Source organism: Limanda limanda, chromosome 15 (assembly GCF_963576545.1).
Source record: "Limanda limanda chromosome 15, fLimLim1.1, whole genome shotgun sequence".
NCBI lineage: Eukaryota > Metazoa > Chordata > Actinopteri > Pleuronectiformes > Pleuronectidae > Limanda > Limanda limanda.
Window position 1 is genome coordinate 23,239,543 of NC_083650.1, and position 15,655 is coordinate 23,255,197.

Below are 15,655 nucleotides of genomic sequence, written 5' to 3' on the forward strand. Positions count from 1 at the left end.
CTAAATGAAAAACTCCCTCTGGTTCTCAGTGGAGATGTTGTGGGACCCGGTCTGGCTGCTGAACGGCAGCTCGGGGGGGCTGTCTTCGGGTTTGACTGTTTTTATGTCCTGGCTCTGACACGTCCCCGGCCTCCCGTAGAGGAGTCTGGCCGTCACGGCTAACGCAGCCACCGCCACAAAGATCACCACGGCGATCACACCTGCAGAGAATAGGAGGGAGACGTTACAGCAGCTCAGCAACGAGAAAGATGAACCTTCATATTCACAATTTAGATAAATGTTCGTTGAAAAGCAAGAGAATCAAAACCATGACGGAGTTTTTAAAGCCCAACAAACAGAAAGAAATCTCTCCTCAACCCCTACGAGTAAACTCCAAGTCCACTACCAACACATTAGAGCCTGAAGCAACACAACACAGCTTCACAGTGAGTCTGAAGGTTCAAAACAGAACCAGGTCCAAGAGTGAAGCTGAACTGTGGATCAAGTGTGTTATAATCTGTGGAAAGTGTTTGTGTGTGTGGCATTTGGACTGCGTGTGCACAAAATGTTTTCAATGTGTTTAAATACGTTTCTCATGAACTTGAGACTGGATCAAACAAACACAATAGAACTTGTTCTTCCCTGACATCTTTCCATCAAAAACAAACCAACCCACCGATAAACGGACGGAGGTGAAAACATTGTTTGTCTGAAACTGTTCCCACTGAAGAAGATGACACCACTGTTGGACTTTTTGAAATGCTTATTTTTAAACGGTGTAAATCAGAACTCTGAGAAGTCGATGGGAGACTGTGAAATCAAACACCTGCTGCAAACAACAACTGGGAAGTGGCCAAACAGGTCCGGGAAACAAATTGCTTCTGCTCCATCATTAGCGCGGCGGTCTGTTCATTCTCTGCAGGCTCCCAGGGCAGTTCCAGCTATTAGAGGGTCTCTGCACCGACGTTAGCTAATAAAATAAATGGACGGTGTTTGTGCCTGGAGAATAACGTCATTTTTATTCCAATTAGTTGTGTTTGCTTTTGTGTACTCGGCCGCGGTCGTGCTGCGTGAGAAACAGCTCAGGGGGGTTTAAGGCTTTTCATTTACACAGCGAGCGGTTCAGCGCTTAGACGTAACTTCAGTGTGAGAAGTTCTTCTGCTCTCAGATGTAGCGAGAGAAAGAAAAGAAACGTACGAGTCTCAAACTTAAACTTAAACTGAGTCTCTATGTGACTGATGATAATGGCGGTGCTGCAGTTACCTCCAATTAAAGCTGAGTCATTCCTCATGGCGTTGACTAACGGCTGACCTGTCTCCACGGGTCCAGACTGACCTGCAGCACAGAGAGAGACAGACAGAAGACAAAGTGAGAAAGGAAAGACAGGGGACGGAATGAATCCTGCAAATTGCTCTGAAAGTCTTTATATTCTTTTTGCTACATCAACATCAAAACACCCAAATTTGATCAAACTTAAGATTCAAGCAATACTGAGAGAGAAATCTTGTGATTTCCTGTTGTTTCCCGACTCCCTTGTGTTTCATGTTTGGCTCCTGTCTCTGTTTGCATGTTGTGTGTGAATGTTCTGGTTCTGCTCTGTAGCCTGAGCACCTGCAGCTGATCGTCTGAATCATTGCTGCGAGCCACTGCAGCAGAAAACCCCGGCTCTGGAACCTCAGTGGTTCTCAGCCTCAGGTCCACAACCTGCCACGTCCTGCTGCCTGTTCAGATTGATGGTTCCCAGTCTGCTCTGCCAGCTCCAGCCCGGCGTCCCGCTCTGATGCCTGCAACACACTGACGTTCCCATCTCCCTACAAACCAGATCGAACCCTCAACCCTCTCCTGCCAAACCAAGACCAACTGGCCTTTCTGGTGCTGGAGCTTCTGTTTTCCATGTTTGTCTGTCGGTCATTTATTGTGAAAATGAATGTCTGGAAACTTGCTTGAGGAAATGCATCAGTGTTTTCAATCAATGTTTTGATTTGAAGAAAACTGCGGCATTTAGAAAACCAATAAGGTCAATGGGCTAAACACAGAAAACTTCCATTTAACAGCCGAGAGTTTTCTATGAGACAAACGCTTGACATTGTAAAAGCCGACAAAGACAAAAACCAAAACCTGCCTGAAGGTTCTGACATTGCAGAGCTGAGCCTGAGAGTCGAAGACGTCCTGAACCCTTTACTGTGCAGACGAAACATCAACAACTATCTGTCCCACTGCTTTTAAAGTTTAAATGAAATTTAAATCCTCTTCACTTGACTGATGATGAAGCTTCACACAACACAGTTCCTAAACCGAGCCTCTGGGAGATCTCCTCCCACGAGAGGCAGAGTTATGACGAGACAAACTTTGTGGAAAAGCTGCGGAGAAGGTCGAACAGAACTGCGAAGGTTGAGTGTTCAACAACTTCTTGGTTTTATCCCATGTACATTACTTTTCTTCTCGTGTTGGCGGCTAAAACAAAACCTTTGGGCCGAGTGCCGTCAGCAGGAAGAGCTCATTCCCCTCTGACCTGATCGGTGATGTGTGGTTTCCACCGCGTGGGGATTGGTTGAAGTGGAGCCACAGACTGACGGGACCAGCGGGCCGGTGACGGTGACGGGGCTGGTGTCCGGGTGGAGCAGGGCGGCCTTCAGAGGGCTGATGGAGTTGAAGAGGACGGCCGAGAGGCAGCCGGTGAAACCCAGCGAGCCGAGCCGAGCCAGCTCCGGATCCATGTCCCCGGAGTCTGCAGAGAAACACACAGAACAGTTTCCCTGGATGTGATATGCATGAAACATTTCTACTTGTCTAATTTGACCTTTTAAAGCCTTGTATCATTGGTTCAATCAAGAAATGCTGATGAAGACTGTCCGTGCTTCACCCGGGTCAGGAAGTCCCACTGCCGCTCGTCTCATTAACAACCTTTTTCTTAGTCTGTCTCCGAGGGCACAATCCATAAAGAACACAACTAGGTCACGACAAAGTGAATCACGCTGTTGTCATGACGCTACACATCAGATCTGTGTCACACCAGGCGTCAGGAAACAGGAGCACAGGTAGTTCAATAGAACCATCTCACATGTTTTAAAAAGCGATTTCCAGGTTTAATACAGTAAATAATGAGCATGTAGATTGTTTTAATCCTTCACACAGTCCTTAAATTTGGTATCAGAGCAACCTAAGGGATATTCTTTACAATATCTGTCCAAACCTTAGAGTTCAAACCCTTATGGAAGTACGTGCATTTGTTCTGTAGCTATATCTAGAACAAATATACTAAAATGTCACCGGAGCAAACATCACTGTAATCTCATCCTGTTGTTTCCGTTAAAACAAATCTGTCGTGATTTGATGAGTGAAAATCAAGATGGGCTCAGATCCCACTGTAGCTTGAAAAGTCCCGGGCGTTCGATACCCTCTCACTTACGGTGCACTCTGCCAAGAGTCAGCAACCTGATGCCGTTGAATTCCACGTCAGACGTCAGGTTGAAGTCGTCTTCGGTGTCCTGGTCAATCTGAAGGAAACATAACCCACATCACAGTTAGTTTACAGCTCAGAATGTAAAACTACAGGAATGAAAACGACTATTAACGAAAAGAACCACATGTTTTGAGAGGTAAAATATACTTTAATGCTTGACATTTTTCTCCCCATGATTTTTAAAACACTGATTTCACCTAAAGTAAACATAAACAAAGATGGATAGAATCTCATGGTCTGGTGAGTGGACCTTAGATGAGAATAATCTGGATATAACAGTGTCAGTGTCCCTGATATTAGATGTTAAGAGGTCGAGAATAAGCTGCTGAGAACAGTTGTGTATCATCAGCGTACAACTTGAGCTTAAATGAAGATCCTCTGTGAATCAGGTTTGTCGAGGCTACATTCTCACTCAGCTGAGCTCAGCAGGGGAAGGAGCATGTGGAAAGTTCGAAGGAAAAATCTCCCAGAGAGTTCTGACTGCAGCTCAGGCTTCTTCACGTCTGAATGTTTCCTGCAGCTCAGCTCTGCTGTCTCCTCGTTCTTCTGCTTCTGGTCGCTGGAGTTGACAGAAGCTGCTGAGAAGGTGAGGCTGACTCCTCTGAGCAGATCAGTGCAGCCTCTCGTGTGTACGTGTGTTTCTTACCTGCACAGAAACAGCCTCGGCCCGTCTGCTGATGGTCACCCGGTGGAGACGCCCGTCGGCCAGGCTCCTCGCTTTGCTCCTCAGGATTTCTGCGTCTCTGCTGCTGTCGAGTCTGTATCGCAGCTCCAGCTTCTCTGAACACACAACAAGCAACACAACATCACACTGGTTCTCTGATTAACAAATTAACCAAACATTTTTGTTTGTTCACTGATTAAATGCTGCAATTATCCACAATTGTAACTCATAAACTTTTTTAGGTTTCTGTATAAAAGAAACACACCTGATTACATTTAGTAAAAACAGAACAATTGAAATTGTCTTTCTTTGCTAAATTTGTCCTTGCACCGATCATCTATGTTAATGGAAATGTATATTAGTAAGTATTAATATGTATTAGGTGGAGTCTGGATTTTCCAGGGCAACAGCGGCTGAATAATAAACTGAAAAGAATTCAATATTTAGAAAATTAGGGCCAAATGCTGCCAATAACTCCGCAGAGAATCAAATTAATTCATTGGATTTTCACGGGTGTGAGAGTTTCTGATGACTAATTCAAACGAGCAGATCTTGAATTAGAGCCGTGAAAGCTTTTGTTCTTCAGGAGGCCACAGAGTAATCTGAACAGTTTGGAGGAGATTTGTTTGTTTTGTTTGCATAATTCATCGTTTTTCATCCGTGCTAATTCTTTTGTTTTTACCACTTAGCATTTGGAGGAGGAAAGACATGAAACACGTCTCTGTTTCCTAACTGAAGTCTTTATAGTTTCTAGAACAAGATTTGAGGGGAGGAGAATTTGTTTAAGGCTGATACGATCCCAACAGTCCTCCAGCTCTCAGAGAAATTCATATTTACGTGAACCATAACCTTAAAAACTCCCCACAGCAATAAAACTCACTTAAATCAATAGTTTGTGATTCTGTTTTGATTTTCTTTTGAATTTGCACTGGTTAAGAACATGCAGCTGTCATAATACGGATCACTGGACAGACACATATGAGTGATTATTAATATCACGATAGAGGTGAGTGGAGCAGAGCGCTCACCGTGCTCGTCGAGCAGCAGCGCCAGGTACTCGCTGTGGGAGGAGCCGACGTAGAGCAGCAGCGAGGGACTCTGATTGGTCCTGAAGCTCAGGGAGATGTTCTCTGCTCTCAGGTTGGAGGAGATGGAGGAGATGGAGGAGATGGAGGACGGCACGCCACTGCTCCTGCTCGGCCCGGGCGCCGCCTGCTCCTCCAACGTGTAGCTGATGGACGTCCCGGCCTTGAAGCTGGCTGAGACCTCTGCAGGGGGGGGGATATCACAAACAGCAGCGACCAGGTGCGTTAATGGGACTTGAACCGAACCCGAGAAACACGTGATACCAGATCTCACGTTTTCTAATATAAGTGAAAGTTTGATTTACATTGTGTATTTTCTGAAAAAAAATGTATATGTTTCATATCATATTTATGTTTAAAAACTAGATTTTACAATAGGGGGACTTTAATGGAGCAAAGGTCTGATCACATGGTTTAAAAAGCCTGAAGAACAATTGAAGAAAGCCTCTGTTGTTATATGGATTTTAACTTCAGTGTTTTCCTTCAGTAAAGGACAACACAAGTATTTTGTAACTGTGGTATAAAGTATAAAGTTGATGATTGATGGTTAAAGCAAAAACACTTCAAATCAACCAATCACAAACTTCATAATTGACTTCGAGATAAACGTCTTATATAACAATTCCCCCTCGATCAGGATGGATTAGCAGCTGTGTAGAATGAGGATCTGATGTGTTGAGTGCACGGAGGTGTGTCGAGCAGCTGGGCAGCGACAGGGCTGATGATCGTTTCTGCACCCCCCCCTCTTTCTGCACCCCCCCCCCTTCCACACTGGTTTATTTCCAGATCTCCCTTCAGACTCGCACCTCGGTCGCAGAAGGCCCCGGTGAAGGCCGACGGGCCACAGCTGCAGGAGAAGCTGCTGGTCCTCTCCACGCAGCGGCCCTGGTTCTGGCACAGGGAGCCGTAGCTGCTGCAGTGGCCCGGACACCCGGCCTGAACCCCGGGGGTGATCCTGGCTCTCGCCTCCAGGTCCAGGGTGACCCCGTTCAGCTGCAGAGCGCGGATACATCCCCGGAAACCCTTCTGCCTGGAGGCGGTGCCGCCTGAGGACACACAGGAAACAGACTCACTCCACAGTCCAACATACACTGAACCCAATCTGGTATCTTCTCTAATTGTACACACGCATCCAAACCATCTATCAGACTATGTGTCGATAAAAAGTCATTAACTGAAAGCCCAAAAAAAATAAAACTAAAGATGCATCCTATTCACAGTGTAGTCACAAACTCTGATAGGATCCATTCTGAACTGATTTGAGAAGTTAGAGCTATGGGACGTTTCTGTTGATAAATGACTTGAAGCAATGATTCTATTAACGTGATTCTTGCAGATGCATTTTCTATCTGATTGATTAGTTGACTGATCTTTTATTTCAGTCATTTTATGCAGGACACATACTTTTCTATCTTTTACCTCCAGATCGTTGCAGGTGTCAGCTTCTATATTATATCCACCAGAGCTTCTACATATTTTCTGGACGGTATAAGAACCAACCTTTGACATTTTCATTACGTTTGTGTATCTATCACAGTTATATATACGCACATCAACTCTGTTTTAGTTCTCTTTCTGATGCAGTAACTTTATCCAAAAAAACATGATGTTCTCTGTGGCTGCTGATGCAACTAGAGCAGGTTTGAAGACTCTTTTCACTCCACATCACACCTGTAATCGAACTGCACAGAGACACAGACGGTATCTGATTTTAATATTTGCTCAACAACTTCCAGACGCAACATCTGTCACCGCCCTCCTGCTGAATTATTCAGATTACCAGGTGATGAAATGCAGTGAAACACAAACTGGCAGGTGAGAGAGTTGAGGAGCCGTCTGCCTAACGGTCCAGCACCGGACTGATTGTCCACACGGGGAAGTGGACAGACTGTCAGTCTCTCTGACAGGTTGCTGGTCCTGTCCGTCCTCACTGGGACACGTATTCTCCCTCGTCTCCGGCAGAATTTAGACTCCTGAGATTATTGTTTTGTGACTTCTCTCATTACAGCCTCCAACTCGGAGTCTCAGACTCGCCCGGGTAACGAGAACCGCTCTCGACTGATTGATCGAGTTTGAATATTGTGACAAGTTGTTCTGGAATTTGGAAATGTGAAGAAAAGTAATAACTGCGTGGACAGAGGCCGTGTCTGAATATTGTAAAGATATTCTTTCTGTAATGATGTTGTAAAGGGCAGTTTTGAGTTGCCTTACTCAAAACTGCCTCATTTCTGAAACACACACACACACACACACACAGACACACACAGACACACACACAGACACACACACACCTATGAAGAGCTGGCTGTTCAGCTGCAGGTGGATGTGTCCGTCAGCAGGAGCCTCCTGAGCAGCGGGGGGGAGCTCGTCCAGACGAAGCGTCGCCTCCTTGACGTTGCGCTCGGCTCGGACGCGGTGCCACCTGTTGTCATCGAGGGGGGAGGCGGCCTTCACGCCGACCTCCAGCGGACCGTTCCCCACGTCGAAGGAGAAGAGGACCTCAGTGGAGGCTGCAGCAGGAAGGAGGGAAGATTTAACATGATGTTATCAACTCATCATTTCTCTCTGCAGCCGAGTTCCACCCACAGAGTGAATATAAAGATGGACGACAGTGAAGCCAAAGTGTGCATTCATAAACCCTGCCTCCTCCATGTTAACAGATGGGACATGGATGCAACTTAAATGATAACTTAAAGTCATAAATTTACCATATACTGCTTTTACATTGGTATAATTACTATCATATATAAATATATATTATGTTATATTATATACTATATATACTGTACTATTCTTATATACTGTCTAACAATACCATTATCATCATATCATCAGTACTATTACCATCATCTTGCCACTGCACCTTATCTACCTATTTATCTTGTGTTTCTGTTTTTATTCTTTCTACCTCAATATTTTTAATTTTATTTTATTGTATTGTATTTTATTGTATTCAAATATACCGGCTTCTATGACGACTTAATTTCCCTTCGGGGATGAATAAAGTAATCTATATATCTATCTATCTATCTATCTATCTATCTATCTATCTATCTATCTATCTATCTATCTATCTATCTATCTATCTATCTATCTATCTATCTATCTATCTATCTATCTATCTATCTATCTATCTATCTATCTATCTATCTATCTATCTATCTATCTATCTATCTATCTATCTATCTATCTATCTATCTATCTATCTATCTATCTATCTATCTATCTATCTATCTATCTATCTATCTATCTATCTATCTATCTATCTATCTATCTATCTATCTATCTATCTATCTATCTATCTATCTATCTATCTATCTATCTATCTAAATACAGTCCAACAAGCTCCTGTTGAGTTTCTGAAAGCACATGATTCAGCTGTTGTTCTCATCATCGTTTAAAACCAAACCTGCCGTATTTATTTACCAAACAAGAATAGGCAAGACCATTAAAATCCCCTAACGATATCGTTCTATCTTTTCGTCAGAGGTTGTTTCCTGCAAAGTGCCGTGTGCTCATCCTGCTCCTGGTTCGTTTTCTCATCTGCTGCTCGACTGTAAACGACCCTTTATGTTTCTATCTGTTTCCACCGAGGACTCTTATTCCCTGTGGGAGGAGCCGGTCGACACTGATGAGAAAACAATATATATATATATATATATATTCAGACTCAAGTAATTAATCATTAGGGCGAAGCAAACAAACATCAAACACCAACCGGCTCAGGAGGACGACACACCAGAGAGCGGTTGTCATGACAACGAGTTACAACGACGACTGGACAGCTGTAGTCTTGACAACCAGCAAAGATAAATATCTTCTTTAAGTCGTTTAGCAGAAATCAGCATTAACTCAACACAATAAATCACTAACAAATGTTCAATATACTGTCATTAGTTGAAGGGTAAAGAGCAGATGGCTGCCTGGAGTTTAAACCTTTGTGTCTTGTGAGAAAATATATTGTTGTCCGTCATGAAGTCGTCTGATTCTATCAAGTTCAGCCACAGAGTCACGCTACATTACCTTTAGCAAGTCACATTAAATGATACAACACCTTCCTGTGGAGAGCTACAGCAGCTCAGGCCATGTGAACCGTGACGTTACGATGATATCTCAACAGCAGAGAATAGCTGTAGAGGAAACGTACTGCTGGAACAATGACACTGCAGTGATTTCCCAGAGGAGGGAAATTAAACGGTGGAGTTGCTGGAAAAGTATATTTCCTCTCTAGGTTTAAAGGATCTGAGTTGGAGTTTGATGAAGCAGCAGCCACCACCGTGATCCCTCCTGCTCAGGTTGATCTCACCATCTAAGAACCGCTCGGATCAGACGTCTAACCTGAGAGCTCTTCACTTACAGCTGAGTTCGATCCGGATGAAGTCCTTGATGCCCAAGTTCTCCAGGAAGACGCCGGAGGATGAAGTGGTCTTAAAGAGGAAGGAGATGTCGGCGCTCAGCTCTCCGTGGAATGTGGGGAAGTGGAGGTAGGAGGTCTCCTTGTCGAAGAAGGCAGCGTTCCACACATTTTCTGAAGAAACAAATTAAACATATTTACAAAGAGTTGAGAAGAGGAAATGAGATCGAAATTTAACTTTTGGAACATTGGAATTCCTTAGCTATTACGTCAGATGATGGCTCTGGACTGGACTTACTGTCTCCATGGCAACGGAGTGGTCCTACCCTGTAGGCGCCTTCCGAGCCGGGCCTGTGCACATCGCCCAGAACCAAGGATCTGACAGGCAGGTTCTCCTTGTGGGTCACCAGGCCCGAGTCATTCACCCTTGAAGGAAGAGGAAGGTCGAAGGAGGAGTAAACAGAAACATCAGGAGGAGAAACATCAGGAGGAGAAACATCAGAAGGAGAAACATCAGGAGGAGAAAAATCAGGAGGAGAAACACCAGGAGGAGAAACACCAGGAGGAGAAACACCAGGAGGAGAAACATCAGGAGGAGAAACATCAGGAGGAGAAACACCAGGAGGAGAAACATCAGGAGGAGAAACATCAGGAGGAGAAACACCAGGAGGAGAAACATCAGGAGGAGAAACATCAGGAGGAGAAACATCAGGAGGAGAAACATCAGGAGGAGAAACATCAGGAGGAGAAACATCAGGAGGAGAAACATCAGGAGGAGAAACACCAGGAGGAGAAACATCAGGAGGAGAAACATCAGGAGGAGAAACATCAGGAGGAGAAACATCAGGAGGAGAAACATCAGGAGGAGAAACACCAGGAGGAGAAACATCAGGAGGAGAAACATCAGGAGGAGAAACATCAGGAGGAGAAACATCAGGAGGAGAAACATCAGGAGGAGAAACACCAGGAGGAGAAACATCAGGAGGAGAAACATCAGGAGGAGAAACATCAGGAGGAGAAACATCAGGAGGAGAAACACCAGGAGGAGAAACATCAGGAGGAGAAACATCAGGAGGAGAAACACCAGGAGGAGAAACATCAGGAGGAGAAACATCAGGAGGAGAAACATCAGGAGGAGAAACATCAGGAGGAGAAACATCAGGAGGAGAAACATCAGGAGGAGAAACATCAGGAGGAGAAACATCAGGAGGAGAAACATCAGCAGGAGAAACACCAGGAGGAGAAACATCAGGAGGAGAAACATCAGGAGGAGAAACATCAGGAGGAGAAACATCAGGAGGAGAAACATCAGGAGGAGAAACATCAGGAGGAGAAACATCAGGAGGAGAAACATCAGGAGGAGCAACATCAGGAGGAGAAACATCAGGAGGAGAAACATCAGGAGGAGAAACATCAGGAGGAGAAACATCAGGAGGAGAAACATCAGGGGGAGAAACATCAGGAGGAGAAACATCAGGAGGAGAAACACCAGGAGGAGAAACATCAGGAGGAGAAACATCAGGAGGAGAAACATCAGAAGGAGAAACAGCAGATTACAGGAAGAAGAAAGATGAATTGTTATCTTTAGAACGAGACAGACGAGTGACAGAGAGAGAGAGAGAGAGAGAGAGAGACAGAAAGAGAGAGAGAGAGAGAGAATAATAAATAGTCTGATTATCGTTATCGTTGGTGACAAAGGAGCAAAAAGGCAAATTCATCAACACAAATGAAAGTAAACACAGAGGATGAATATTAAAAAAGTATTAAATATTGTTTACAGATTAGAGCGTGGCTCAAACAGGATCATTAGTAAACTCTACCGGCCCGTTAGGTTTGTTAACTCGTCTAGAACCTTATTAATAAACCATGCAGGGCCAATGTGTCATTTCATCATATTTCCAAATCTCGTGGTCTTCGTTGACATTAATAAATGAGCCGTACCAGTCGGTGCGGTCAGCGTCACAGTTGCACTGGTGCTTGGGATCCACACAGGTCTGTCTCAGGCTGCAGGAGCAGCGCTGGCTGCCCGGGGGGGCTCCGGCCCAGTAGCTCTGTCTCCGACCTTCACCTGGACCCCCCACCCACCAGCTGAGAGGGGAGCCGTCTGGAACACACAAACACACACACACACACACACACACACACACAGATTCATAAATCACAACCTGCCTCCCAGGGCTGAACAATCTGAAACAACATCCTCGGTCATTAATCCTCGAAAAATGCAGAAACCACAGGGAGTCGATGTTTTGGGACATTTCACTCACTTTCCAGAGAGTAATTAACGGATATTGATGAGAATAATCTGTCATATTTAGAGGACTAATAGCAGAGTGTGTGGGATTTGGTGCAGAAATGAACATCAGGATCTTCTACATGGTGTCACAAGTCCTCTGCTCCTGACCTGGTGCGTGGAGGAGACGTGACCTCCTGCAGTGGTAGGTCAGCTCCTGCTCGCAGTGCTCTGATTGGCCGACCACGGCGGCCAGCTGCTCGTCCTTGGACGCGTACTCAAAGCGAGCCGAGTGCCGAGTCTTCCCCGGCGCCGGTCGGACTCGGGTCAGCTCGGTGTTGTTGTGCTGAATCACCGTCCAGGTCACGTCCTCTGGTGGAGAGAGAGAAACACAAAGCACGTGAGAGAGAGAGAGAGAGAGAGAGGAGGAGAAGCTGGACACCAGTGTGTGTTGATGTGTGTGTTGCTGTGTGTGTTGCTGTGTGTGTGTCTGCCACCTGTCACGTTGCAGTAGATGAGCTGAGGTCCGATGGGGCCGCTGCCGTCCACGTCGATGTGATAAAACCCCGACGTGTTTCCTTTGTGTTTGTACGCTTCACAGGACGGCTCGTGAATCGCTGAGGAGACACAGAGAGAGAGAGAGACAGCATCAGATTCTACTCTCTCTCTCTCCCTGGAGAGATGGAGAGATCACAGGGACTGGGCGTTTGAATCTTTCTAATCAAAACCAGGATGTCTGACTGAATAAAGGAATCACAACATGAGGAGGTTATGTTTTCACCGCTGTCCCAATGTCTGTTAGTTGGTTTGTTTGGAGAATAACACAAAAAACATATTTCCACAAAACTTGGTGGAACAAGGACAGATCTATTCTTTGACATTTTTGATGTTTTTACCAATTTCAAGAAAGAATCTCTTTAGTTTTGTGTCTGTATTTGAAATGTTGTCCCCTCCAGCACTTTGCATGTTAAGCATCGCTGCAAAGTGCGGCTATTTTCTGAGGAATTGCAGTCGAACTACAACAGATCAACAGTGACCCTCCTCTTCACATTATCACACAACATGAATACAGAACAACGCACAAATCATTTTTGGGAAACAGGAAAGAAATAACCCTGCATTTCATTTAAATGTGTTCTTTGCACATTTACATTGTTACTTTACTAAATGTTTTAATGACGTAGTGTCATCTAAGTAGGGTTGCAAAATTCCGGGAATATTCAAAGTTGGAAACTTTCCATGGGAATTAACGGGAATAAACGGGAATAAACGGGAAATGTTGTGGGTAATTTATACTAACTGTATTTACCTTGTCATATACAGACATAAATATAAACATTTTGTTGTGTCATAGGCTGATTTGAGCCCTGAGGAAACTTTGGGCACTTGACTATATGCTTCTGCATCGTTGTGTCATTCTTAACATAGGTCTTTGCACAGTATTTGCAAATGTACACAGCCTTTCCTTCTACATTGGATGGGGTGAAATGTCTCCACACATGAGATAGTGCACGTGGCATTGTTCTGTAGAATAAGATGAGAAAAAAGTTTGTAAAAAAACACTAATGCAATGCCAGAGATATAAATAGTTAGCCAAACAATTGGAATCGTCTGTAAACATATTTTAAAATTGATGGATAAATGAATGGAAATAGGCTAGATGAACAGATGAACAATCCTCAATCAGCATGCTAATATATTCGTAATATCATGGAAACTTACCTGACTAGTCCTTCACTCTACAGCAGGCCTCAATAGCCCTGCTGTAGAGTGAAGGATGCTGGGAGTTATCTGTGCATGTGATGGAAGAATGCACAGTGGAGGGTTGAAACTCAACATTCCATACATCTTTAAAATAGAGTTTTGAATGATGTTTTTATTGCTCAGCGTTTAATTTGCGTAGTTTTTTTTTTTTTTCAAAATTCCCAAAATTCCCGAGCTAAACTTCCCATGGAAAGTTAAACAGAGATTCTGGAGCAAACAAGTTTCTGGTGAATAAGTCGAACAACTGTTGTGAAGCAACGAGCGACATATTGATTTTTCTTGATCTTTTTTAAAAATTCCCTTGTCCCGTGTGTAACGTCGACTGCAGAGTAAAACACTTCAGTTCCATCACCTCTGAAAACTGAAGCTTGTGGAAACCTCTCGTGTGTAATTCATCGTTTGGGCTGAAGACTGCAGGAAGAGCACTTTATAAAAATATATTTACTTTTCCATTACAAAACGATATAGCTCATGGAATCACTTTAATAAACTTCTCCTCTTCCTCTCTTTCTCCTGCTCATCCTCTGAATCCCTCTCTCTTTGACCCTCAGCTCCTCCAGCGTCCACAGGGACCCGACACTAATGTCTCATTAGAGGAAACACCTACAGATTCCAGGGTGTGCTTCTGATCTGTGAGGGAGGAGAACGTCTCTTACAGCTGTGACAGGTTGCTCCCGTGTAGCTGGTGCCGGAGCAGTTGCAGTGGAAGGTGCTCCAGGACTGACTGCAGGAGCCTCCGTGTTCACAGTGATTCGGGGAACACCTGAGAGAAGGAGACAGAGAAGAGACAGGACAGGCTTCGAGTGCGCTCCAATAATTTGCTGGAGTGGAAACTCACACTTTTAAGATACACTACAACTCCACAACCCAAAAGAAAGTCTAGAATTACTGTCTTCTGAATGTCTGCCTGCCGCCAACCAGAACAGACTCAGTGTACATGAAGCCGGGGATCGAACGGCTGAACTTCTGGTCGGTGTATGACCCGCTCTACACCCTGAGACACAGCCGCCAAAATGTGTGTTTTCAGAAGAGCCGTGGGCGCAGTGAACGTAAGGAGCCAGAGATCGAGAGGCTGAGAACATTCTCACAGAGGTTTGTGAAAAGAGAAAATCCAAACCAGAGAGTGCAAGTTACAAACATAACATACAATAGTAAGTAAATAAGTAAGTAAGTAAGGAGGTATAATTAAAATAACAGAAACTTCCTCTCAAAGTTTCCTGCTTTGTCTTGGACTTCACCTCTGATCACTGTAGAGAAACTTACTCAATGTGAACCCACTGGCCCTCAACTATAAACCTGACTGTATTAACTGGGATCTGTTTAAAGCTTTTATCACCTTAATAAAATGTCTCCCATCGAGACTCTGTGGCTCTTTGTGTGTTTTTCTAATAGTTAAACGGCAAAAAGGCCTTTCAGACTTTGTCCACAGAGACATTTCTGCCTTTTCCTTTCAAGGACTTTGTTAATAAGAATAATGAAACGATAAAATAGCATCAACTCTTGTGCTTAATGGAGTTGATCTAGAGGGTTTTTTTATCTGCTCGGAAATCGAAAGGGTTGATTTCATAAGAAGATTTATTTATTTCTTTGTCTTTCCCTCAGTCTACTCAGTCTTTATTGAAGCAAGTGCATGTGTGTGTGTGAAGAGAGCACTTCAGAATGTTCCCCTGGTCTGAAACATCCATTCAACACGACTGAATAACAAAACTCTTACACATGGAAAAGATTTATAAGATTTTTCCAGATTTCTCTGGTGTTATAATTTTGTATCTGAAACGTCACAAACTCTAAAACACGTTGGAGAAAACTCTGCTCCCGTTAACTCGTATTTCTTTTCCTTCAGCCTTGTGTCAGAATGGAGCTGCAGGGGCAAGCAACACAAGAAAGAGAGGAGGAGGAGGAGGAGGGGAATACAAAATGATGGAGATAGCATAGAGAGGGAGAGGGAAATACAGGAAGGGGAACTGAGGGTGAGAAAGGGAGTGGGTAACCACATCAGTGAGGCTAAACGAGGTCAGCGATATGTGCAGAGAGACGAGAACAGAGAAAGAGAGAAGGAGAGAGAGAGAGAAAGAGCGAAGGAGAGAGAGCAGCGCAGCTTGTATGTTTAAT

The 15,655-nt window shown here is 44.3% G+C and overlaps 1 protein-coding gene across 1 annotated transcript in view; it reads right to left on the reverse strand.

The window, feature by feature from the left end:
• LOC133020642 (contactin-associated protein-like 4) overlaps positions 1-15,655 on the reverse strand; it is a 34,014-nt gene continuing 18,359 nt past the window's right edge. Inside the window, exons 9-22 of the mRNA XM_061087279.1 lie at positions 14,200-14,306; positions 12,277-12,396; positions 11,951-12,151; positions 11,488-11,650; positions 9,845-9,972; positions 9,550-9,720; positions 7,484-7,702; positions 5,999-6,238; positions 5,136-5,375; positions 4,090-4,223; positions 3,390-3,477; positions 2,493-2,708; positions 1,244-1,315; positions 1-200 (exon numbers count right to left, since the gene is read on the reverse strand). Coding sequence (XP_060943262.1) covers positions 1-200; positions 1,244-1,315; positions 2,493-2,708; positions 3,390-3,477; positions 4,090-4,223; positions 5,136-5,375; positions 5,999-6,238; positions 7,484-7,702; positions 9,550-9,720; positions 9,845-9,972; positions 11,488-11,650; positions 11,951-12,151; positions 12,277-12,396; positions 14,200-14,306 — 2,299 coding nt within the window. The remainder of the gene's footprint in view (positions 201-1,243; positions 1,316-2,492; positions 2,709-3,389; positions 3,478-4,089; positions 4,224-5,135; positions 5,376-5,998; positions 6,239-7,483; positions 7,703-9,549; positions 9,721-9,844; positions 9,973-11,487; positions 11,651-11,950; positions 12,152-12,276; positions 12,397-14,199; positions 14,307-15,655) is intronic.